Source organism: Thamnophis elegans, chromosome 2, assembly GCF_009769535.1.
Source record: "Thamnophis elegans isolate rThaEle1 chromosome 2, rThaEle1.pri, whole genome shotgun sequence".
In the NCBI taxonomy this organism is placed as follows: Eukaryota; Metazoa; Chordata; class Lepidosauria; order Squamata; family Colubridae; genus Thamnophis; species Thamnophis elegans.
The window spans coordinates 9,855,041-9,881,089 of record NC_045542.1 but is presented as its reverse complement, the minus strand read 5'-3'; the positions used below and the strand labels follow the sequence as shown (position 1 = coordinate 9,881,089).

General features: G+C 49.2%; 1 protein-coding gene across 4 annotated transcripts in view; it reads left to right on the top strand.

Annotated features, from left to right (window-relative positions):
• Positions 1 to 400: 400 nt before the first annotated feature.
• Positions 401 to 26,049, top strand: part of LOC116502836 (semaphorin-3F-like) — a 35,853-nt gene continuing 10,204 nt past the window's right edge. For 3 of the 4 annotated variants that reach the window (XM_032208791.1, XM_032208789.1, XM_032208792.1), the window contains exons 1-14: positions 1,774 to 2,242; positions 11,989 to 12,149; positions 12,748 to 12,810; positions 13,117 to 13,236; positions 14,082 to 14,175; positions 15,094 to 15,213; positions 16,393 to 16,532; positions 19,509 to 19,623; positions 21,785 to 21,854; positions 21,954 to 22,098; positions 22,296 to 22,518; positions 24,357 to 24,445; positions 24,556 to 24,597; positions 25,141 to 25,298. In XM_032208791.1, coding sequence (XP_032064682.1) covers positions 2,140 to 2,242; positions 11,989 to 12,149; positions 12,748 to 12,810; positions 13,117 to 13,236; positions 14,082 to 14,175; positions 15,094 to 15,213; positions 16,393 to 16,532; positions 19,509 to 19,623; positions 21,785 to 21,854; positions 21,954 to 22,098; positions 22,296 to 22,518; positions 24,357 to 24,445; positions 24,556 to 24,597; positions 25,141 to 25,298 — 1,643 coding nt within the window. In that variant the 5' untranslated portion in view covers positions 1,774 to 2,139. Of the gene's footprint in view, positions 494 to 1,773; positions 2,243 to 11,988; positions 12,150 to 12,747; positions 12,811 to 13,116; positions 13,237 to 14,081; positions 14,176 to 15,093; positions 15,214 to 16,392; positions 16,533 to 19,508; positions 19,624 to 21,784; positions 21,855 to 21,953; positions 22,099 to 22,295; positions 22,519 to 24,356; positions 24,446 to 24,555; positions 24,598 to 25,140; positions 25,299 to 26,049 lie in introns of those variants that run through there. The other variant, XM_032208790.1, reaches the window with a different exon arrangement.

Sequence of the window (26,049 nt, the reverse complement as noted above, 5' to 3'; positions counted from 1 at the left end):
TCGCTGCGATCTGATGGAGCAGGACTGGCTCAATCTCCTCCCCCATTCGCCTCCTGGTCCCCGTTTTCCCAGGGTTTCCCCTCCTTAGGTCTGGTGGGAGAGAGCAGGGCTCTCCACCCCCACCCCCCACCATCACCTACAGCCCGGCTTCCCTTTAGGAGGAGCCGCCCGCGAATGGGTTAAGCCAGCCCGTCTCGGGGGAGGCAGGGTGTTGCTTATCTGCTCCAGGGAAGCCCGGGGCTGCAAGCCTGACTTGTGGGAAACCCTGCGCCATGGGTCCTTTCGCAGAGGTATAAAATCCGGAGGGCGGTACGTGTGTGTGTGTGAGAGAGAGAGACAGAGGGAAAGGGAGGGAGGGAGATGGGCAGACAGGTCCCTCCTCAAAGCCGCTTGTCCCGCTGGGTTAGAAATATAAACTTTTCCCCCAGGCACAGAAGAGCTGAACTGGAACTAAACCCGGGGAGTTGCTCTCGGAGCGGAGAGCTACCGCCGGGTAAGGGACCTCTTTGCTCCCGTCCTTCTTAAGCCGTCGGACTTGAGCTCCGGACCGTCGTTCCCTCCGCGGTGATTTTGCTACCTTATTCTGCCTTCCCCACTCCCCCGCCTCCCCCGGTTTTGCCTCTGGTCGATTTCCCCGGCCGCTTTTGTTGAACCCGCCCGCAGTGCCACATCGTGGAAGCCGCTTGGGCTTCGCTTTGAACCCGGCTCTCTTCGCGGCGAGCCGGCAAGACGCCTGGCGAGACTTCAGGGAAAGCTCTTCTTTCCGGGAGGGGTGCGGGAAAGAAACCTGCCTCCGGGATGGCCGGCAACTTTTGGCGGAGATGCAGCCAGCTGCGGAGCAGAGGCACGAGAGTCCCGGCTCCCTTGAAGTCTCGCCAGGCATCATCTTAAACCGCCTGGGATGGAACAAGGCGAGCAGAGCCGTCGGAGTCGCCCCGAAGGCGCGCAGAGCTCGGCTTTGGGCTTTCCTGCCAAACTGGGGGAAGCGCCCCGAGCGCGAGTTTGGCGAAGGTTTGGAGCGGGGCAGGCGGGCGCGTCTTGCAGGATGGAGGGCAATCGACGGGGGGCCAATTGGGAACTCCAGGTCCCAGCCTGCGCTGCTTCCTCCGCTGCACCTGGCTCAGGTATGGGGGAGAGGCAGGTCGCTGCACGTCGCGGACAGGACAGGACGGAGCGCGCAGAAACTCACACATTACGCACGCAGGCACCCGCTTCGGGGCGGGGAAGGGGGGGAGAGGAGGAGGAGGAGGGGGAAAAAAAGCGGGGTTGGCAGGCAGATCAAAGCCCCCGGCGGGCCCTGTTGGCACCGTATCCCGGAGCTGCGCTGGTGCAGGATGGACTTGCTTTGCTGCTGGCATTGTCCCCGGGCACCTGTTCTGTGGCATGGGGGAAGATTATAGCCCGGCTGGGGTGCGGGGAGGGATTGCTGCCGTTCCTGCGTCCCTTGTACTGAGAGTGATGGCGTCAGGAGGCCACCGCCAAGCCCAAGCCTGCGTCCAGAATGGCAGCTCGAACCTCGGTGCCCTCTCCAGAATGAAGGGGGCCGTCCCGAGATGAAAGGATCCTCCCCGCTCGGCTTCTCTACCTATATTGGAGCGCCTGCGTGTCGGACCCCGGCAGGGGTCGCTCTTTCCATGGGAGTGTGTGTGGGGGGGGGGTGTCTCTTAGCGATGCAGGCGGAGCCCGGTAAGGTAGTCTGCCTTTTTTTCCCTCCCTTTTCTTTTTTTGGGTGGTGGGGTGGTGGTGGTGGAAGAAGAAGAAGAAGAGCCTATCTTGGATCTCCCATTCTCTAGCCCCAACTTCAAAGGACTGTTAGGCTGCAAGAAGGACGCGGGAGGGGGGGGATCTACAGGAGCTGGCCGGGAGAAAGAGAGAGAGAGAGATCCTTTGAAGTGCCCATCAGCCGCGGCCGCCACTCGGGTTACAGCTGCTTGGCCCGGGGCCCGGTGGGACGGGCGAGGAAGGGAACTTTGATCTTGGTTACTTCCGCACAGCGCCCTCTAGGCCCGGGCCGGTCCAACGCTTCCCTGCAGCTACGCGGCGCCTCTGGCTCCAACATCTCCCCCAGTCGTTCGAACCCAGGTCCAGCTTGGGCATCATCCTCCCCTTTTCTCTTCTTCTAGGATCCCTGACCCCGCCATGGTGCCCTGGGCAACGCTGCTCCTTCTGGGGCTGCTGTTCTGCTGCTGTTTGGGTCACAGCAGCCAGACGGGAGCGCCCCGGGTCTATCTCACCTACAAAGGTAAGAGAGGCTTAAAGTCGTTCAGGTGAGTCCCCGGGGAAGGCTGTGTTTTTTTTTTGCCTTCCGGTGGCGTCTCCTCTCCTGGGATGGGCACGTCAGGAGTGGGAGAAGGGAGAAAGCTGCAAGGTGGCACCGTGGTGGGCATGGGTGGGGCATGGCAATCCAGTGCAAAACTCTTTGACAGAATAGACAGCGTTTTTTTTCTTGTGGGAAGAGAGTCTGGAGGTATTGAAAAATCAGAAAAGTAGCTCGTATCCCCTTTTCAGACTAATAAAATTCATTCGCAGGGAAAAGTGCAATCTTCTGATTTTTTTTTGTTCTTCTCTTTGTTTCTTAAAGATTTATATGCCTACCATCAGTCACCCAGACTGTTAGCCTAGATAAGAGATTTCATGGCAGCAGATTATCTGAAGGGATAAAAACCGAAATTTAAGAAAATAAGTTAGATGAAGGTAGTCTTTCAAAGAACAGTAGTGAATCTGCCATATATAACTATGAGGTTTTATTATCTGAACAAGGAATTAACCTTATATTGGTTGGACTGTGCTTAAAAGACTCTTCCTAAATTAGATGGGTACATGGTAGAGAATGCATTTTTCAGGAAGGCTGGATTAAATCTAGGTTTCCTTCCTTCCTTCCTTCCTTCCTTCCTTCCTTCCTTCCTATTGAAAATAAGGGAATTGTTACAAGTTCCAAGGTTTTACTTTGAGAAAGGAAAGCAGCAGGAACACTTCTTCTTTAACAACTAAATAACATTGTTAAAGTAAACTATGGTCTTTCTCAAGATGACAACTCCTGGTAATTTTGTCGTGGTTCTCTTGGCAACAGTGTGGAACTGGTTTTCTAGTGCCAATCCTGAGATTTCCTTGTAGTCGCCCATTCAAATGGGGACTAAACATACTTTCTGAGAAGATTGCCTAAGTGATGTTTAATGCTAAAAGGGGTGATTATGAAAACACAATGACACGCCTGGCCAATAATTTTAACTATGCGCTCTGATAGCTTGAGTAAACATTTTGGCTGTCCCAGGAATGGGTTGTTATCATGGGGAAAGGAATTATTCCTGCATCGTATCACTTCTCGGCTTATTGATACTGGTGCCCAAAGTAATCAGCTGTATTTCCAACTTTGATTGGGGAGATCCAGGAAGGCAAGAAAATGTTACTTTAATGCTAAATCAGTCTCAGCCTAACATAATGCATAGACAGACTATGAGGCTAAAAAGAGATAATCCCCAGGTAAGCTACCAACAACAGCTTAGAGGAAAGTGGTATGTCTGCTCTTCTTATCTCTGAAAACAAACTACAGTATAAGTGGATTCTGGTGGGACAGCAAATATTGACTGTCCAGTTAAAATGACTGCTTTGATATAATATTGCTCTGTTTGGGTCAAACCAATAATCCGCTGCTTTTTGCCAAGAATTCCTTCCACCTCCAAACACCTTGGAGATTTACAAGTGCAGAATAATTTCCTTTCTGTGAGTCAGCTGTTACATGGAGGAAATCATGTTGTCAAAGGGGAAGTTTGCAGTTATTTGTAGCAAGGCAGCAGCTCCAGTTTTCATGTGCTAATCTCTTTTTTTTTTTCATTTTAATATTATTTATGGCAATGGGTTCCTGTGGTCGCCTTATGTTGGACCTAACGAAAACAGACATAACAGTACAGAGCCTGGTTTCAAACCACTGCTTTTGTCCATGCTGAAGAGCAGCAAGTTTTGCATTAGCAAAATGCAAAGCGCATGTAATTTCAAGCTCCCATATTCCCAGATTTCTGACTTGTACCTTTAAAAAAAAAAGGCTAACTGTAGATTATAGATTTTCTCAGTGGCTTTACGTTATGGGTTTAAAACACTCAATGGTGCTGGTGAGTGCTATATATGCAGAACCACCTTCAAGGGCAGCTTAGCCATGTGGACCCAAAGCAGCCAATCAAAGCAGCTTGTCGAAGTATGACGGACACATCAGTTTGTGGCTGTCAACACAGAGAGTCCCACCCTTGGCTGTTTCTGTATCGCTAATCATTGTCTGGATGGGATTGTGGGTTTTTTTGCTGCAGAGTGTGTTTTTGTACAGGGAGTGTATAAGTTACTGCTGTGTAGGCACATCATACCATCATGTGTGGGTCTGTCTGCCTGCTTCTGCAAGCATTCCCCCCCCCCAAAAAAAAAATACCCAGTGACCTTGCTGGGTTCCCCTACACTCCCCTCTGTTCTTGGGGATTCCGGGATCTAATTACTTGCCAGCCACTGGGGGGAAAGGATTTCCCAGAAGAGCTTAAAATACCCAACATGCCATACAGAGAAGGGACTAGAACATGGATGGATTCCCCTTCCTAAAGCACATTGTGGGGCAGGGAAAGAGAGGGAGCTTGGGCTGGAGAGGAGCTTAATGGCTAGGGGCTGCATGCCACGTTCCCTGCTATAGATACCCTGCTGCCGTTCTCACTGCAGTGGCTTTGTCGTCCTTTCCTTCAACTATCAAAATGCAGCTCGTGTGTACATGCGAAAGGGAGGGGGGCTGCATAAAGAAACGACAAGAGCCTTGGCCAAAGGACAATTCATTCTTTTGGGCAGCAGCAGCCTTGGCTATAAAAGGCAACGCTCCAGACATCACACTGGTTTCTCTGTACATGCGCGTGTGCCCGACTGGATAGAGAGACACGCACCCACTCTGCGTGCTTGCTTAGGCTCGTGGTCATACATACATACATACATACATGGACCGCAAAGGATATGCAACAAGTGAAGATGTCAGGGACCTGGGTCTTCCTCCCATGGAACGTGGCAGGTTGTGTGGGCCACATTAGGCAGGAGGGTTTCCGGTGAGATGTTCAGCCTGAGTCCTCCTGGGGAGGCAGGTGTCTTCCACGGGAGATTTCCCACCAGAGTCTGTAGCTCAAGTCATGTTGGTTATTCTGGGTTTGGGGCAGGGGTGGGTTTCTCGCCCCGTTCCAACCGGTTCGGTTGGAACAGGGCCGGCGGCGTCCTTGTGTACGCGCGCAGCACACGCATGCGTACTAGCGTCTGTGCGATGCTCCAGCTGCTCCTGGAGGATCGCGCAGGTGCTGTATGCGTCCTGCGCATGCGTGGAAGCGTAGAACTCGTCAAAACCGGGTAAGGAACGCAGGCGGGCGGGTGCGCCCTTTGCTGTTCCCGGAAGTTACTTACTTCTGGGTTCGCCGACCAACCGGTTCGCGGGGACCGCCATGAACCGGTTGAAACCCACCCAAGGTTTGGGGGATGGTGCTGGCAAGTACAACAGCAGGGTCCCTGTGTCTATGTCTGCTGTGGCTTAAGCAGGGTCTGCCGCACACGGGCAGCATATTTGGATTAAGTGGGCTCAGTAAGTAGCTGCTCCTGCTAAGACGGGCCCTTTGATTACTACAGCACGTTAACAGTTTTTGAGAGGACCCTGTAGTTGATGGTTATAAATCGATAGTCTATCTCAGTGGTTCCCAAACTTGGCAACTTTAAGACTTGTGGACTTCAACTCCCAGAATTCTCCAGCTAGCTCTTCTGGCTGGAGAACTCTGGGAGTTGAAGTCCACAAGTCTTAAAGTTGCCAAGTTTGGGAACCACTGGTCTATCTTGTTCCAAGGTCTTCCCCGGAAAATAACTCTGCGTCTTCATGCTAGGAAACTGGTGAAAGACAATGACAAACAGATGAATGAGTTATGCAGGAACCAATCTGGGTCAGTTACTGGGAAAAGAGGTTCCGAGCTTTTGGACTCATGCTGGAGCCCATACGCAGGAAACCTCTCTGTCACAAGCGTGTGTGCTTTGAGTAGAATTTGTGCTATGCGTCGTATTTATGTGGTGCCTGGTTGTGTGTGGCTTTTCACTTGGTCGTGGTGGTATTGATGGCCAGTTGTGGGTTGGTCACTGGGACCAGAAGTTTAGTCTTCCAGCCATCAACACCCCGATCAACAACTCAAAAAGCCACACACAACCAGGCACCACATAAATAGGATGCAGAGAATAGCCCAAAGCACACATTCTGGGCAGGAAATCCTCGTACCTTCACTACTGGTTTGGAACTGGGAGCGTGTGACATCTGAACAGATGGGCAGAGCCTCCCACTCAGTGGTGGGATTCAGCCGGTTCGCACCTATTCAGGAGAACCGGTTGTTAACTTTCTAAGCAGTTCGGAGAACCGGTTGTTGGAAGAAATCTCCTTTTGTTTCTTTCCACTTTGCAGGGCTAATCCGGTAAGGAAGGCAGGAAGGAAACATTCTAGTGTTGTTTCTAGCCTCATCTTCATTGTCCTGCTTACAGAAACCGCCTCTCTGGTTAACCCTTATGACATTGCAACAGCTAAGGCGAAGCGCCCATCGACCTGAGTGACGTTGAGTTGGCCACACCCACACGGTCACATGATCACCGAGCTACGCCTACCCAGCTGGTCATTAAGGAAGAGAACCGGTTGTTAAATTATTTGAATCCCACCACTGTTCCCACTCCCACCGCCACCGGTTCATCCGAACCAGAGTGAACCAGCAGAATCCCACCTCTGATTCTGGTGAGAGAGAAGTTCCCAGAGGATGGGCTCTAGCATGAATCTGAAAGCTCGGAAGATTAAACCTCTGGTTCCCATGTCTGACCCAGACTGGATCCTGCAACATTATCCTGGGACATGTACTATATCTTGCCTTCATTCATGAAAATGAATTATTTTCTCGTTGACCCTCACTCTTGGCAAGAACACTGTCAGTTTTAGCCAGTTTTCTTCTCTCAGCTTTGGCTTTTTTAGGTAGGCAGGTTGGCCCTGCCCATATAGAGACTAAGGCCAGTGCTGGTTACAGGGAAGAGAGGGAAGAGATTAGAGGGTTGAGCTGGGGATGGGACCAGTGACGTGCAGTCAGGGGAGGCAGGGGAGGCAGAGCCTCACCACCATCATCATGAAAAGAAAAAATATTAAAAGGAAAAAGGCTGAGCTAGTTGCTGCCAGAGTCACAGTGGATGACTCTGCTTAGTGCTTAACTGTTTAAAAAAGCCTCTAAAAAAGCACCCTCTACAGGAGGAGGCAGGAGAACGACGTGCCTCATCTGGTCTGACTAGGCGTTTTATATCACTCGAGCAGAGTTAAGCAAGGGTTAAAAGCCGAAAAATTCCTGATGTAGATGTGGCACGTGGTTCTCCTGCCTCCTCCTGTAGAGGGCGCTTTTTAAGAGGCTTTTTTAAACAGTTAAGCAGAGAAAAAGAAAGAAGGAAACTTGTTTCGCAAAGGAGAAAAACAAATGCTGTCGCTTTAAATCGGAACTGAGCATGCCTGACTGTGGAATTCTGGGAGTTGAAGTCCACAAGTCTAAAAAAAATTGTGTCAGTGCCTCACCAGCCATAAACCTCACCGCACATCACTGGATGGGAAAAATAGCTGCCACGGACTGGCTCCTGAGCGATCTTGCTATCCTTTGGTGCAATGGAAAATGCTACCCATTTCCAGTGTTGGAAGCATCCTCAGCTGCCATTCTGCTCCATTTCTGGGTAATGACATGAGCCAGGGAAATCCATATCAGGTGACCAAATGTCCTGGACAGGCTCTGCCCACCCACCTCCCCTCTGCAATATAAAAGATAATAATCCTGATTTCTTTTACTGGATTATTGTCGGAAGTACCATTAGATGATAACTAACTCTGCTTCCCCTACTGAAAGCTCTAGCTGCAAGAAGGGTGACCCGGGATCAGTGGTGGGTTTCAAAAATTGTTCGAACCTACTCTGTGGGTGTGGCCTCCTTTGTGGGAGTGGCTTGCCACCCAGGTGACCGGATGGGAGTGGCTTGCCGCCCATGTGACCAGATATGAAGATGCCGACAACACTTGTCAGAACCCCCTTAAATTACCTCACACACAGCACTGGCATGCATAAGAATATGATGTAAACTTGTTTTTTAAAAGGCATCTTTGGTTTGCATTAAAACAACTTCAACACACGCAATGTTCTGATTGCACCACAAACGCAGTAGTCATCCTTACCTTTCACAGAGGCACTGAGTTTTATAAATATGAGCATGATAGTGTAAAATAATCCTATCCAAGGACCAGTGGTGGGTTTCAAAAAATGTTGGAACCTCTTCTGTAGGTGTGGCCTGCTTTCCGGGTCCACTGGTGGAACCTCTTCTAACCGGTTCGGTAGATTTGATGAATTGGTTCTACCGAATAGGTGCGAACTGGTAGGAACCCACCTCTGCCCGGGATATAAAATGCCTCCTTCTTGTACCAGCTACAAAAACAGTTGGAATAGCTGCGGAATCTAACTTCAGAATGAGTGATGGGACAGCATCTCTCTCATAGCAAAAGGCACCTTTTTAAAAGCTTTGGAGGCTAGGCGATTTGGGTGTCTTCTCTACAGAAGAGAGAACATCTAAAGTGTTCCTTCATTTCCCATCAATTTCCCACCGGAGCTTTATTTTTTCTCTTCATTTTGCTTGATAGAGAAACTAATCCTGACCAACATACATGATGGTTCACTCTTCAAATAATCCAGAAATACAAGTCACAGTTCTGTGTTTGCAGAAGCAATTCGTTATCTGAGCAGAATTCAACTTGCGTGGGATATTTCATTAGGGTAGTGGTGGAGCTAAGGCTAAAAAAGATACATTATGAAGACCAAAGAGCTTCAGTCATCACGTCAAAGACCCACAACGGGCTGACCAATTGCACTTCCCAGACAGATATTTCCCATTTACTGGTTTGGCTGGCCACAGCCTGCTTCACTATGCCTGTAAGATGACAGATGGCTCTAATGTTTCCTGGTTTCTTGTTGGCTCCTACAAAAGCCGTCCCTCCTCCTTTCCAAATGCAGCGGCCTATGAGATCGAACAGGGAGGGGTTTGTGGCATCCAAGGGCTCCGTTTCTGCCAAGGCAGACTCCTACCTAATGGCTCCCTTATCTGCAACAGAATGGACTACTTCAGGGTATGGAAATTCCAGGTGCTTAAAAAAAAAACGGTGAAGGAGTCTCTGTGGATTTTACTCCACTAGTAGTAGATTATTTTAGGGACCATGCTCATTTTCCTTTCCAAGGCCATTGAGCCAGCATTGTCCGAAGACATTTCTGCAGTCCTGTGATCAGCATGACATCATGGAACATTCTTACAGTCCCACCGAAGTGATACCTATTTATCTACTCACCTTGGCATGTTTTCAAACTGCTAGGTGGGCAATAGCTGGGGCAAGTGATGGGAGCTCACCCCGTAGCATGGAGCTCAGGTCTCAAACCTGGGCTGCCGGCTTTCCAGCCGACATGCCCAGCACATTAACCGCTAAGCCGCCGTCCCGCCAATTCCTAATGCCATCCACGAAAATCTTGTGAACGGATTGCTTTCCTTATTGCTCTCCGGGTGCGCTTCAAGGTGCTACTTGTCACCTACAAAGCCCTTCATGGTATTGGATCTGGGTACTTGGTACTTGAGAGACCGCCTACTGCCAATCACCTCCACTAGACCGATAAGATCGCATAGATTAGGCCTCCTCCGAATTCCATCAGCCAGCCAGTGTAGACTGGCAACTACTCGGAGGAGAGCCTTCTCGGTGGCTGCTCCGACCCTCTGGAACGAACTCCCCGTGGAGATCCGGACCCTCACCACCCTCCAGACCTTCCGCGCCGCACTTAAAACCTGGCTATCCCGGCTGGCCTGGGGTTAAAGATTCTAACCCCTACTCGAATTGTATGACTGTTGAGTTCTTAAATGATGTAATGCTTTTATGTTGTAAATTGTTTGTCCTTCCCCCACCCCTTTTGAACTGTGAGCCGCCCTGAGTCCCCCCAGGGAAAAGGGCGGCATACAAATAAAGTGAACTGAACTGAACTGAACTTATACCATCAGTGATTTCCACCCACACAATCCTGATGGTACAGCAATTGCACCTGAATTATTCATTTGTCCCAGAGAAGTCCATTAGGGGAGTGAGACCATCTACATCTGACCTCCAGTAAACCTCTATCCCCATTATCGGCATTCCGTTGGTGATGAATGGATGCAGGAGGAAGAAGATGCTTTGGGAAGATGCTTTCAAGAGATTCTGCTTTGAAGGACTTAGTTTGTTCTCCATCACAGTCAAGGATACCTGATAAGCTAACTTTGCGAGGTTGGCTTAGAAGAGACTCATGCCAATGCTATATACCTCCGGTGTTATATAATGGTCATTGTATATCAAAACTGGGTAGTATGCATGATACAGCCTGCCCCTGGGCATATGGCCATTATTTTTGGGGGCAAGCATGATAGTCTCCCGCCTGTCGTGTGTTAATGCCTGGGGAATTCCATCAGGTTTACAGAATTCCTTCCAAACTTCCAGAGAAGAGATGGGAGATGTCAGCTGAACTGGACAAAGAGAGAGGAGAGATTGGTCAGAATCCCGCAACGTTACCCTCGGCTTGGTTCTTTCTTTAATTTGATTTTAATTCCTCCTCTCCCCAGAGTCATCTGTCCCCTGCATCTGTTCCTCTTTGGCCTCCTGGAAATCTGCTTTTCTTCCTGGATTTAACCCACTTGCCTAGAAGGATTAGGGACCAATTCGGTCCCTGATCTCTGCATTCTTGCCTAGACTTTGACTACAGAGCATAACTGGGCCTGGCTGGTGTCCTCTGGCCTTGTCCCCAAGGTCACCACACAGGTGGGAAGTCCACCACATTGCTCTCTGATCTGTGCCCATGGAATGTGGCTGGGGGATTGCTGGGGGATTTATACTCTTTGCTGTACCAGCCGCTGAGCAGCTCCCCCTCACCCCGCCTTTGCCACTTCAAGGGACCAAAATACCCCTTGAGCTCAGCCCAAGCCAAGCCAGCCTACCCCACCCATCACATGGGTCAACATGATCCAGTTGCTGCCCTTTCTGTGTGCGAGGGGAGGGGGGGGAAGGCTAAGAAAAAAAGGCAGATTAGGATTCTGGGTGCTTGTAGTTTGTAGGGTCAGGTGGGCTAAGCTAAATTCATCACAGAGGACTGTCCTCTTCCAGAAGGATGGCCAGGGGCCAGATATCTGTAAGAAAGTAGACTTTTTGGGGGACCTTGCTCCGATGAAACGAGCTGTAGGTGGGAAGAGTAAGGAGAAGTGAAGACCCTGGAGTTGCCCATCAATGTTGAATCTTCCGGCAGCAAATTGAATGAGCTGTTAAGTTGCAGTTTCCCCCTGTGACCCGACAAAAGCGCGAACGTCATAAGCGTGCCGACAAAACCACGGCGCTAAAACCGCGATGTCAAAAGCGCGTCGACAACAGCATGTCGACAACAGCGCGCCGACAACAGCGCGCCGACAGAAGCGCGATTTAACTTAAGGTAAGGTTTAGGGTTAGGTTTAGGTTTAGGGTTAGGGTTAGGGTTAGGGTTAGGGTTCGGTTTAGGGTTAGGTTTAGGGTTAGGGTTAGGGTTAGGGTTACGTTACAGCGCGCTTCTGTTGGCGGGCTGTTGTCGGCGCGCTTCAGGGCTCATTTGTTGCTCCTTCGTCGCGCGGTTTTGTCGGCGCGCTGTTGTCGACGCGGTTTACTCAGGCGCGCTTATGCCCTTCGCGCATTTGTGGTGGAACCGTTTCCCCCACCTTAGCAAGATAACCAAAGTTCGCTTTACATAAAGATTCCTAAAAATGCATTTAGGCAAGCTTGACCTGTCCTTTTGTCCGTTCGTAAATGGTGCGCTACTCCTGGGCATATTGCTATTACTAGGATAAGTAGTATCCTAGTAGTTACCCCCCCCCCATAAGTAGGAGACCGTGAGACTGGTTGTTGACTCTGAGGCTTTCCTTCCACAGAGTTGTTAGAGACCCGCACGGCTCGTCCTTTCAGCTTCAACTTCAACACAAGTGATTATCGCATCTTGTTGGTGGACCAAGACCAGGGACGTCTCTACCTGGGGGCACGAGATTTTCTGGTGGCCTTGGATCTTCACAACATCAACAAGGAGCCACTCATTGTAAGTCCCCCCCCCAAGAATAATAATCCTCTGGATCAATTCAGCATGCCAATCGTGTGACCACTGATGATGTTACTTAGTGTGGTAATAAAATGTCTGCAAGAAAACAGCCAAGTTCAGAGGGCTACGAAGGGCCTCCAACGTTCATCATGCCCAACATTTTTCTGCAGTGGTTACTAACTGCCTTGGGCCGGGATAACACAGAATAAAGGAGGCAGTGGGATAGATACACATACACCTTGCAAGATGGGTAGGATTCATTGGGTTGCAGCTCAAATTCTAGCAGTTAGACTTATATTCCGCTTCATAGGGCTTTCAGCCCTCTCTAAGCGGTTTACAGAGTCAGCATATTGCCCCCAACAACAATCCGGGTCCTCATTTCACCCACCTCTGAAGGATGGAAGGCTGAGTCAACCCTGAGCCGGTGAGATTTGAACCGCTGAACTGCAGATAGCAGCCCTGCAGTACTGCACTCTAACCACTGCGCCACCTCGGCTCTTAATTAAAGAAAGGCCAACTGCAAAAGGGTTGGAGAAGCAAGAAATTCAAAAGGAGTGGCATCTGAAGATGATCCTTCTCTCTCTCTCTCTTTCTTCAGATCCATTGGCCAGCATTACCAAACCAGGAGAATGAATGTCGCTTGGCAGGGAAAGGGCAGAGAGTAAGTGGCAATTTTCAGCTCCTTCACTGTTACCCTGTACATAGTGTGTTTATTGGCTTGGCTTCAATGCATTTGCAAACTGGAAACATGTTTGGTTTTTGAGTGTCCAAAAGCTATCTGATTTCTTGCATCTCTGGAAGGAACATCATTACTTTTGATTTTGTCTCAGTTGCTAGTTTGTTGATTCTACCCAGTCCAGGATCCTTAATCTATGTATTCTTGGGAAGATGGAGACTGTATTTACTCCTGCCTGGCAACTCCTTATGTCTCCCAGCTCATGTTTTACTTCTTCATGTCCTGCTGTAGGGTGAATGTTTCAACTACATACGGCTTATGGAACCTTTGAACCGTACTCACCTCTATGCCTGCGGAACGGGGGCTTATCACCCAGTCTGTATCCTTATCAATCGTGGCTGGCGCTCGGAAGTAAGAAAACTGACCCACAACCCGCAGTCTTCCCGCTGGGAAAGAACCACAGTGTGTCTTAGCGATAGAAGGCATCTCTCTCTCTATTCTCAATCGGTGGCATCTTTCAGGGATCTTTGAAAAAGATAATCAGAGCAGAAAGTAGCAATTAACTCAGCTGGCTAGTGGTCTGCCTTGATTTGAGGCTCTATGGGTTCACCCACTTCTATGGGACTAAACCGCGGTGACAAAACCGTGTGTTCTAAAGCGCTCTGACGAATGAGCGCTGAATCGCGCCGACAACAGCGCGGCGACAGAAGCGCGCTGTAAAACTAAACCTAACCCTAACCCTAAACCTAACCCTAAATGTAACGCTAACGCTAACCCTAACCCTAACCGTAACGCTAACCCTAACCGTAACCCTAAACCTAACCCTAAACCTAATCCTAAACCTAACCCTAAACCTAACCTTAAACCTAACCCTAAACCTAACCCTAAACCTAACCCTAAACCTAACCCTGAACCCAACCCTGAACCTAACCCTTACCTTAAGTTAAATCGGCTTTCTGTCTCCGCGCTGTTGTAAAGCGCCCTTCTGTCTCCGCGCTGTCGTCGGCCCGTTGATGACATCACGGTTTTAGCGACGCGGTTTAGTCGGGCGCGGTTTTGTTGTTCGCCCTTTTGTCGGGTCTCGCTTCTATGAAGGGACAGTCGAGAAAAGAGAGCAGAGCAGAGTGAAGGCAGAATTTGGAAGCAGGGACTGGAACCCCTCCCCTGAAAGTGAGCTCATTTCTAAGTGACTTGAGATCGAAGTAAGTTTTCACGATGATGGCCCTGTTGTCTTTCCCCCGTTTGCCCCTCCGCAGGAATACCTCTTCCGCATAGTGCCTCATTCACTGGAACCAGGCAAAGGAAAATGTCCTTATGACCCCCGGCAGTCCAGCATGGCTGTGCTTATCAGTAAGTAGCTTGGAGTGAGTTGAGTTGGATGAAGCATTGCTAAGATATAAAGCGCAACTATGCTGTTGCACAGGCACCCTTCTGGTCAATACCCATGTGGAGTCTGTATTATAGCTGTCGAACCCAAGCTGCCTCTTCCTGGGTGGCATGACTGCCCTCCACAGCTGTCATACGATCCCACGGGGGGAAAAAATGTGATCGGTTTAAGCAGTTGCTGACATGTACTTTGTGTGTGTGTGTGTCCGTGTGCTCCTTGAATTGCAGGTTTCCTTTGAATTCGAATTGCTACACAACCTTGCTATCTATAGCTCCTATCTGATCTTGGTGGCTTTTCGGTTTGTTATCAAAAGGGCTGCAGGAAGTAAACAGCTGACTGGAGGGGAACAAAGTACTTGGGAAGGGTCTTTGCGAGAGCAGCTTTCGTTAATTGCACAGAAATGCTTGGGATGGCTGTGGTCTCATGTTCATCCCTGGCATTTCATTTAAAAGGATTGGAGGGAGCAGAGCTGAGAAGCACCATTGTCTGACCCCCTGGCAAGATCGTTGTCTGTAGGCATCAGCAATAGAAGCATCCATCAGAGGCCGTCCTAACGCCCCCACGCCTGGGATGATGACCCAGCCGAAATGCACCAATACCTTCTGATGTCACGATATCTGATACGAGTACATAAATCGTGGCCTTTGCGCAAATTGCATCCTCACACCCAAGTGTGCTCTTATCATTTCCCTACCCCACCCTCAAGGATATCCGTACTGTTGAGTAGATTTCATTGACAGAGCCTAAGGCATCATCTCTCTGTGGTTTGAAAGTTCTCAAGACTCCAGAGGTTCCAGACTTCCCCTAGTTAGGCCTGCACATGGGTTACACCCGGTGATGTTCCGTTGTTCCTCTTCTTCTTTCTGATCCACCCCCTCCAGATAACACGCTGTATGCTGGAGTTCACGTGGATTTCATGGGCACCGATGCTGCCTTGTTCCGGACCATGGGACCCCGCCCAGCTGTACGCACAGAGCAGCATGATTCCCGATGGCTGTACGGTAGGAGGCCAAACACCCTCTAAAGCAGTGTTTCTCAACCTTGGCGGCTTTTAAGTCCTGTGGACTTCAACTCCCAGAATCCCCCAGGCTGGGGGATTCTGGGAGTTGAAGTCCACAAGACTTAAAGTCGCCAAGGTTGAGAAACACGGCTCTAGAGGGGAAAAAACAAGGGGGAAATTGGGACCGAATGTTGAGATAAGAGATCATGATGGGAGAATAAGAGTGAATTCTTATAGTGTGAATATCTTATGGATTTGGGGGGTGGGGGAGGACATCAGGATAGTGGCAGGACTTGCCAATCACCCAGAAAAAAGGTAGATAGCCTTGCCAGGGTGAGGGGCTGTTCTTGGACTGGCAAGCCAAAATGTGGGCAGGAGCACACATATTGTGTTGCAAGCAGAGGTGGGTTCCTACCAGTTCGCACCTATTCGGTAGAACCGGTTCGTCAAATCTACCGAACCGGTTAGAAGAGGTTCCACCAGTGGACCCGGAAAGCAGGCCACACCTACAGAAGAGGTTCCAAAAAATTTTTGAAACCCACCACCAACAGACACACACACACAGACAGACAGACAGACAGACAGACTAACACAGAGAGAGAGAGAAAGAGAAAGGAAGAAATAAATAAATAAATAAAGAAAAAAGAAAGAAAAAGAGTGAGAGAGAGATGAAAGGAAAAAGGGACAGAGAGACAAAAGGAAGGAAAGAGAGAGAGAGAGAGAGAGAAAGAAAACACATGGCCAGCAAGCCACTCCCACCAGGTCACATGGCCAGCAAGCCACTCCCACAAAGGAGGCCACACCCACAGAGTAGGGTCAAAAAATTTTTGAATTGCAAGCAATTTCATACGATTGCTTCCCCCAGTGATGTAAAGCTGCTAACTGTCCAATTAAAAATTATACTTTAGGGACTACAAGATGTGGCTTCATCATGCTGCTTACACCAGTGGAGCCTGAAGGTCTCCGTTGGTTGGTCTGCAGGCAAAAGAGGTCCCAAGGCACAGGAGTAAACCTGTGACCTGCAGAGGAACTGAACATCCCAAGGACAGGGACCTTATACTTTGGGCTGGTGTTCTGGCGGCATCTCTTCCCCAAAGTTTGCTTCAGGCTAAGCTAGAGCGCTTGCAGTCTCCATCCAGTGGTGAACCCATGCAATGGCATCTCTTTCCACCTTCCTCAGACCCTGTTTTCCTCCAAGCCCACCTCATTCCGGACAGCTCCGACCACAATGACGACAAGCTCTACTTCTTTTTCCGTGAAAAAGCACTGGAGGGTGCCGTGGGCCCTGCCGTACTCGCTCGAGTGGGACGGGTGTGTCTGGTGAGCAGAGGGGGGCGGGGTTTATCTTTGCTGGGGTGGGGGGCAGGTTGGGCAAGGGGGGACTTGAGAAGGGCCGAGCCACGTGGGAGCTGCTGCTGGTGACCTCTTCCACTGCAGAACTGATGTTCTACCTAGCGATTCTAAAAAAGCATCCAAGGGAACGAAAGGTTCGATTCAGGAGCCAAGCCAAGCTTGACATCCACTCTATACTAGCAAACAATAAATGCCTTCCGCTTGTAAGTCCCCTTCTTGAAGGCGCCACATTGCATCTTTGAGAGCAATAGCAATAGCAGTTAGACTTATATACCGCTTCCTAGGGCTTTCAGCCCTCTCTAAGCGGTTTACAGAGTCAGCATATTGCCCCCAACAACAATCCGGGTCCTCATTTTACCCACCTCGGAAGGATGGAAGGCTGAGTCAACCCTGAGCCGGTGAGATTTGAACAGTCGAACTGCAGAACTACAGTCAGCTGAAGTAGCCTGCAGTGCTGCATTTAACCACTGCGCCACCTCGGCTCATAATTGGCAAGGGTCGATGGGACAGAGATTTATGTGAGACATAAAAAGGATCACATGATAAGGAGTTGGCCCCCTTTTTAAGATTTGTCAAAGTAGGAATCAATTTTGGAGAATTGGGTGAAAATAAAGGCAGAAAAGAACCAGCTTTACAGCAGCAACTGAGCAGAGAAGATGAAGCAAATGTAGTGGACCTTGGGAGTGGGCAAGGGAAAGGCACAAAGAGGTACAAGCAATTTTGTCCCTTGCCTGTTGCAGAGCACATACCAGGGGTGGGTTCCTGCCAGTTCGAACCTCTTCTATAGAAGAGGTTCCACAAATCTACAGTGATGTTTAAAACCGGTTCCAGCTCCCTCCCCCCGCCCGTCTGCATATCATCAAGATGAAGAGCGAGAGGAGGAATTCTGGGAGTTGAAGTCCACAAGTCTTAAAGCTGCAAAGTTTGAACACCCCTGGGTTTTTTTTTCTAAAGGGTTAGGGGTGCAAGGGTCTTTTAACCTGACAGCTGTAAGACTTGCACACTTCAATGCCAGAGTTCCTGAGCCAACATGACTGGAGGAGGAATTCTGGAGTTGAAGTCCATAAGTCTTAAAGCTGTCAACTTTAAGCTGAACACCCCTGGGGTTTTTTTCCTAAAAGGTTGGGGGTACAAGGGTCTTTTAACCTGACAGCTGTAAGACTTGCACACTTCAATGCCAGAGTTCCTGAGCCAACATGACTGGAGAAGGAATTCTGGGAGTTTTTTTTCTAAAGGATTAGGGGTGCAAGGGTGTTGTAAGTTGACAGCTTTAAGACTTGCGTGCTTCAAATGCCAGAGTTTCTGAGCCAACATTTTGGTTGCTAAGCAAGAGCGTTGTTAAGTGAGTTTCACCACATTTTACAAGTTGGCCACGGCCACCCAGTCACATGGCTGGCAAGTCACGCCCACCCGGTCACATGGCCGGCAAGCCGCTCCCACAAAGCAGGCTGCACCAACAGAAGAGGTTTAAAAAAATTTGAAACCCACCACTGGCACATACATACTCTATGCAAGTGTTTCTCAACCTTGGCCACTTGAAGATGTCTGGACTTCAACTCCCAGAATTCCCCAGCCAGCATTTGCTGGCTGGGGAATTCTGGGAGTTGAAGTCCAAACATCTTCAAGTAGCCAAGGTTGAGAAACACTGCTCTATGGACAGCATAGGGATGGTAAGTGTGCATGTGTCCCTCCTGCTCTCTGGGGGATATACAGTCGTGAACCCAACCTACTGGGGTGTTTCCTTGAGAATCATCCCTGGTAGATTTTAAATTTCCCCAGCAAATGGAAGAATGGCCAGTGCAACTCTACCGTGTGGTGGGGGAGCAGCTGCTGCGTTGCAATTTATAACGAGTTCTCAGGAGTGCAGGTAGTGTGAAAGGCCGAAATGCTACTACTGCACGGCCAAATGGCCTCTTCATCCCTGGGGAGGCCGACATCCACAATTAGAAGAGGGAAATGAGTTCTTCCCCAGAGCCCCATTGTTCTCTCGGCATGGCTCTCCATGGTGGGAAGTTGGGGGGGAAAAAGTATTTAATCTGGAGATTTCAGATCAAGGGTGAGCAGTTGTTCCAGTCAAAGGAAGTCAGCCTTCGGCATGCCAGCAAACCACATGTAGAAGGTCAGGTGCGGCCAGGATTAAAACTCAATTTGATTTAATAAGATACATTTCAGTTCAATCAAATTTAAATTTAATTTATTAAAGATTTATAAAATGGTGAATTTTTTTTGTCTTTTAATAATCCCCCACCTCCTTTGGTTATGTTGCACATTGCAATTGGATGACAGCTGTTGGAAGAACCACAGATTTTGGAGACCACATGCCCATCGTTGTACCTATTGAGCCATGGTGGCGCAGTGGTTAGAATGCAGTACTGCAGGCTACTTCTGCTGGCTGCCTGGAATTTGGCAGTTCAGTTCTCACTGGCTCAAGGTCAATTCAGCTTTCCATCCTTCCGAGGTCAGTAAAATGAGGACCCAGATTGTTGGGGGCGATAGGCTGACTCTGCCAACCGCTTAGAGAGGGCTATAAAAGCACAGTGAAGCGGTATATAAGTCTACAGTGCTATTGCTATTGACTCTAGCGTTAAAGCCTCCCATTGTACTCAGTTGAGGTCTTCAGATCTTCCCCAAATCTGGAAGAAGCCTTTCTCAAACAGACTCAGGCTGTCTTGGATCAATGGTAGATGTGGCTCCATTTTCTAGCTGTCTTAGGATGAAGAAGTTTGTTCTACTAGATCTCCTCTGCCCCGTACCTTGATTCGGCCTAATCAAGGCTGTTTCCTGCTGGCTGAAACAGTGCCATAATTCCCAGTTGCAAACAGCTGTTTTTGCCCCCTTGCAGCTCAAAAGCGGGCCCATGTCTGTCTTTCTTTTCTCAAGGGTTATGCCTCTGAGGAATCACAGGGTCGTCCTAGTAAATCTCTTGGGTTCTTTTTTTTCCAGAATGACGATGGGGGACAGCGCTCCTTGTTGAACAAGTGGACGACGTTCCTTAAAGCTCGCCTGGTGTGCTCTGTGATTGGAGAGGATGGCGTGGAGACTTTCTTTGATGAGCTGCGTGAGCCCTTCTTTTGGACAGAGAGAGTTTTGTTCTTGGGAGAAGAGGGGACAGGGTTGGGGTGTAGTGATAGCGGTGAAGGCATGGAAAATTGGGACTTGACGAAAGAGGCGGGGCTGGGTTGCTTCAAGGATGTGAGCCAGAAGTTCTGCCTAAAGTTTGGGGAGAGATTCCAGCTGAAGGACTTCAAGATAGGCTGTGCTTAAATAGTGACCAAAAGAAAAGCTGCTAAGATCTAGCATCAGTGCGTGGCACGACATAACCGCGAACGTCAAAAGCGCGCCGACAAAACCGCGGCGCTAAAACCGCTATGTCAAAAGCGCGCCGACAACAGCGCGCCGACAGAAGCGCGATTTAAGTTAAGGTAAGGTTTAGGGTTAGGTTTAGGGTTAGGTTTAGGGTTAGGGTTAGGTTTAGGGTTAGGGTTAGGTTTAGGGTTAGGGTTAGGGTTAGGGTTAGGGTTAGGGTTAGGGTTAGGGTTATGTTACAGCGTGCTTCTGTCGGCGCGCTGTTGTCGGCGCGCTTCAGCGCTCATTCGTCGCCGCGGTTTTGTCACCGCGCTTTAGTCACACGCGCTTTTCTCGTACGCGCATTTGTGGTGGAACCGCATCAGTGTACTATGGACATTCTAAGAATGTTTTCTACCTTAGGTGTTGTAGAACAAGCCAGGTGCAGGACTTCAAGTCAATGTCATCTAGCCCAGGGCTCTCCAACCATGGGAACTTTAAGACCTGTGGACTTCAAGTTTCGAGTTCGAGTTTCGAGTTCGAGTTTAATAAAAAATTTATGCCGCCCACTCCCATTGGGACTCTGGGCGGCTCACAAGCAAGATAAAAAAGCTTATTTAAAAATTATAGATAAAAAATACAATGTTAAAAATTGACACACCATACAACCAGTCCAGTGGGCTGGATATAATCAACAGCCCCAGGCCTGCCAGAACAGCCAGGTCTTAGTGGCTTTACGAAAGGCCGGGAGAATGGTAAGGGTCCGGATCTCTATGGGTAGATCGTTCCACAGGGCCAGCGCAGCAACAGAGAAGGCCCTCCCCCGAGGGGCCGCCAGCCGGCATTGTCCGGTTGACGGTACTCGGAGGAGGCCCAACCTGTGTGATCTTATTGGCGGTTGGGAGGTAAGTGGCAGGAGGCGGTCTCTCAGGTAGCCAGGTCCTAAACCATGTTGGGCTTTAAAAGTAACGACTAGCACCTTGAAGCACATCCGGAGACCAATGGGGAGCCAGTGCAGCTCGTGGAGGATAGGTATGACATGAGTGTACCTAGGTACACCCATTATCGCTCACGCGGCTGCATTCTGGACCAACTGCAGTCTTCAAACACTCTTCAGGGGCAGCCCCATGTACAGCAGCAAACTCCCAGCAGAGCTGGCTGAGGGATTCTAGGAGTTGAAGTCCACAGGTCTTAAAGTTGCCAAGGTTGGAGACCCCTGATCTAGCACCCATTTGGATTTGGCAGTGTTGTTGGTCCTGGTCGTTTTATAAACAGTCCTTGAATCCGGTATACGAAATGGCTATTCACACAAAACACACACACAAACACACACTTATTGAAAGTTCTTTCTCTTTCATTTGTTTCTTAAAATAACTTCCTCATGCCAGCTGGCAACTGGGAGCATTGGCAATCCCTACACATCTGGAGGAATCCCAGGTTGGGGAAGATAAAGCCTCCAAGCATGAAATAGATCCATCTATGCCGACGGGGGAACCCTAGGTGTTGAAGTCCATACATCTTCAGGTGGCCAAGGTTGAGAAAGGCCGCCAGGGGTGGGTTTCAACCAGTTCGCGGCGGTCCCTGCGAACCGGTTGGTCGGCGAACCCGGAAGTAAGTAACTTCCGGGAACGGCGAAGGGCGCGCCCGCCTGCCCGCGGTCCTTACCCGGTTTTGACGAGTTCTGCGCTTCTACGCATGCGCAGGACGCATACAGCGCCTGCGCGATCCTCCAGGAGCAGCTGGAGCGTCGCGCAGACGCTAGTACGCATGCGTGCACCGCACGCGTGCACGAGGATGCCGCCGGCCCCGTTCCAACCGAACCAGTTGGAACGGGGCGAGAAACCCACCCCTGAAGGCCGCCCTAGAGCTTTGCATGCAAACCCTGAACATGCATCTCCTCCAAGGTGCTCGACTGGTGTGTTTCCTTCCCCCAGGTGACGTTTTCCTTTTGCCGACTCAGGATGAGAAGCATCCTTTGCTTTATGGGGTCTTCTCCACCCTGGGGTGAGTGAAGCCCATGGGGTGGGGTTGGGGAGAGCCTGTGCGGGAGATCCCAGCATCACTCCTTCTCTGTCCTTCTGGCTCTGCCTCTTCTCCTCCAAGGTCGGTGTTCCGTGGCTCGGCAGTCTGCGTTTACTCCATGGCTGACATCCGCACGGTCTTCAATGGGCCCTTTGCCCACAAGGAAGGACACAACTACCAATGGGGGCCGTACACAGGACGTGTGCCCTACCCTCGTCCTGGAGCCGTGAGTCCCAAACATCTTACTCTCCGAGGATTCAAGATTTCATTTCCTGTTTCCTCCCGTTCTGTAAACTCCTTCCAGTAACCTCTTGGCTCGCTTCTAATTCCGAGTAAAGCAAGCAAGAAAAGAAAATCCCGAATCCTAATTCTTTCATTTTTTCTCCGGTTGTGAGTTTATGGAATTGTTTTTCCTTCTTTTAGTGCCCCGGAGGAACTTTCACCCCAGGCCTTCGCTCCACCCGGGAGTTTTCGGATGAGCTGGTAACCTTTGTGAGGGCCCATCCCTTGATGTTCCATGCAGTCTATCCCCTCGAGCGCCGTCCCCTCCTGGTGAGGACCAATGTCCCCTACAGCTTCACCACCTTGGCTGTGGATCTTGTGGATGCGGTGGATGGGCGCTACGAGGTGCTCTTCCTTGGCACAGGTATGTCCAGCACTTTGCAATTCCACCTGGGGAAACCAGCTTGGATTGTGGTGCTGGCCGGAGCTGCTTTTTAGTTTCACCACTGAGCCGAGGTGGCGCAGTGGTTAAATGCAGCACTGCAGGCTACTTCAGCTGACTGCAGTTCTGCAGTTCGGCTGTTCAATCTCACCGGCTCAAGGTTGACTCAGCCTCCAATCCTTCCGAGGTGGGTAAAATGAGGACCCGGATTGTTGTTGGGGGCGATATGCTGACTCTGTAAACCGCTTAGAGAGGGCTGAAAGCCCTATGAAGCGGTATATAAGTCTAACTGCTATTGCTATTGCTATTCTCATTCTAAAAGGCAAAAAGACTTGTAATCTAAATTTATTTCTGATTCTCAATAATAATTAGGAGAATAACAGAAAGTAGTTACAGTCAGATCAACAAATATATACCCAGATTCAATTCACCCAAGATCAGAATAAAAGAAAACACCCAATTAAAAGTTACTAAATGATTGGACAGTGTGAGATCAGATAGAGGAAGTTATTCCAACAGCTATGACAGGGCTACATTAGCAGGTTGTAGTTAAACCACCAAGCTGATTATAGTAACTAAGTGGAACTAGGCAAGCTTTGTTAAAAGAAAATTAAATTGACAAATTGCAGAAAAAATATGTTTTCTTTAGCCAAATTATCAGAATAGTTGACAAAGCTGGAGAATTAAATCAAGGCATCCCACTTGATAGGATACAACAGAACAGGGGTTCACCCACAATACTGCGAAGCCCTTATCTGCGCCGACATAAGCGTGGAGGGCAAATCCGCGCCTTCCAAAGCACTCAGCACCCTAAACCTAACCCTAAACCTAACCCTAAACCTAACCCTAACCCTAAACCTAACCCTAAACCTAACCCTAACCCTAAACTTAACCCTAACCTAAACCTAACCCTAAACCTAACCCAAACCTAACCCTAACCCTAACCCTAAACCTTATCGTAAACCTAACCCTAAACCAAGCCCCTAAACCTAAACCTAAACCAAGCCCCTAAACCTAAACCTAATCCTAACCCTTACCTTAATTTAAATCGGCTTTCTGCCGCCGCGCTGTTTTAAAGCGCCCTTCTGTCGCCGTGCTGTTGTCGCCGTGGTGACGACGTTGCGGTGATGACATCGCGGCTTTAGTGACGCGGTTTTGTCGCCGCTATTTTGACGAGCGCGGTTTTGTCGTGCCATGCAGAACAGGAGAACCAAGAACACGAGCAAAGAGTATCCTGGGAAGGAGAATTGCTCTAGTGTCTTTTCTAAAAATTAGAGAGAGCAAAGCATTGGATTTCTGCCCCGGAGAAGAAGGCCTTCTCTCCAAGATGGATGGGACGTTTATGAGGTTTTTGGCAGGAGCAAAGGAACTTCTGAAAAAGTGCTGGGGATAATATTCCAGGCACTATAGCTAAATAGACCATTAAGTGCCTCAAGCATAGAATAAATGCTGAATTCACATCTGAGATAAATCACTATTTGCTCACAATCTTCCAAAAATATTGGGACAAGAAAGGGTTTTTTAAAGCAAACTCCTATTTACAGCTTTCAAGGAAAGATTTCCATAGAAGGGGAGCCCACTGTAAAATAGTTCCCATATTCCTTCCCCCCCCCCTGCTCCAGGCTCCCATTTCAGTTCCTTGCTATTTAGAGGGAAGGGGCTTTGCTGGCAAAACCATCTTTTCTTTCCATTTCCAAACAGGAGGGGGTTTTGAAGGTAAACAGCGCTGTCTTAATTATCCTCAGAAATGGATCGGTCCTATGCCCTTCACTGGGTAGCCTAAGCCTTGTCTGATTAATGCTTCTCTCTTCTCTCTCCAGATCAAGGCACCGTGCAAAAGGTGATTGTGTTGCCCAAGGAACAAGGGATACTGGAAGAACTGACTCTGGAGGAAGTGGAGGTGTTCAGGGTGAGCAAATAGACAAGGCTAGTCATGACTGCCCCTTGTTGTGTTGTTTCACCTTCACCGTTTTTTGCTCTTCTCAAGGTTTTCTCCCCCTCTTATTTTTTGCCTTATAGGAACCAGCTCCAGTGAAGACACTGTGGATATCCTCAAAGCGAGTAGGTGGTTGTTCAGGATATATATTGCCAAGGAATTTGAAAGGGCACAAAGACACCAAGTGGCTCAGTGGCTAAGATGCTGAGCTTGTCGATCAGAAAGGTCGGCCCTTTGGCGGTTTGAATCCCTAGAGCCGCATAATGGAGTGAGCTCCCGTTACTTGTCCCAGCTTTTGCCAACCTAGCAGTTCGAAAGCACGTAAAAGATGCAAGTAGAAAAATAGGAACCACCTTTGGTGGGAAAGTAACAGCGTTCAGTGCACCTTCTGCATTGAGTCATGCTGGCCACATGACCACGGAGACGTCCTCGGACAGCGCTGGCTCTTCTGCTTTGAAACGGAGATGAGCACCGCCCCTAGATTCAGGAATGACCAGCACATATCTGCAAGGGAAATCTTTACCTTTACCTTTAAAGAGTTACTATATGAGAGTTGCCTGTCAGTGGAGGAAGGAATAATGCCTCCAGTTCATCACAGGCAAAGGGATGTGGGAACAGTGGAATGAGTAGCAAAGGCCCAGGTTTATCCCACTCTCCTCTTTGTGTAGCAACAGCTCTATGTCTCCTCTGACATGGGCGTTTCCCAGTTGACTCTCCACCGATGCCGGGAATATGGTGAAGCCTGTGCTGATTGCTGTCTGGCTCGGGACCCCTACTGCGCATGGGATGGGCAACGTTGTGCCCGCTACAGTCACACAGCCAAAAGGTCAGTTTCCAAAACCTTCTAATTCACATTGCAGAGTTTGGAGGCAAAGCCAACCAGGGTCAGAATTCTGTGTGTGTGTCTCTGTGAGAGAGCCGGAATCGCGTTGAACGAGCACGTCTATCCAGTCAATTGCCTGCGAGAAGCAGCATGGGTCAGGACCAATCCTGACACCCTTGGCCTGGATTTTAGCTGTTCCCAGCCTGACCCATCTTCCTCTTTTTCACCGAGATGGCCTTGCCCTGCTGCCTTGCTGACAAGGACAGTAATCAGAGCAGTTTAGCAGACAAGCAGAGGGTTAACCTTACAGTATAATCAAGAGGCAGACTTTAAGTCATGCACAGATAAACAGAGACATGAGTCAAGGCAGATTTGTACACATGGCAAGAAAAATTGAGTCGTCTCAAGACAACAGAATTTGGAGTCAGTCCACTAAAAGAGAAGGTTGAGCACAGCAAATCAAAGAATTGCTTGAGTTCTTTTTTTTTTTAACTGAAACAGAAAACGTGTGTTTGTCTGTGTTTACTGGATCTCTACATATTTATAAATCTGTATCTCTATATAAACACACACACGCACACATGCACGCACAAACACACATACATGCATGCATGCATACATGCATACATACATAAATTAACCCAAAAGTCAGGTTCCCCCCAGCCAATCAGGGCATATTTTATTATTTTTTTCTCCAGATAAAGTTTTACTGTACTTAGGGAGTGTTTAAAGGTCATTCATCAAAAGAGTTGAG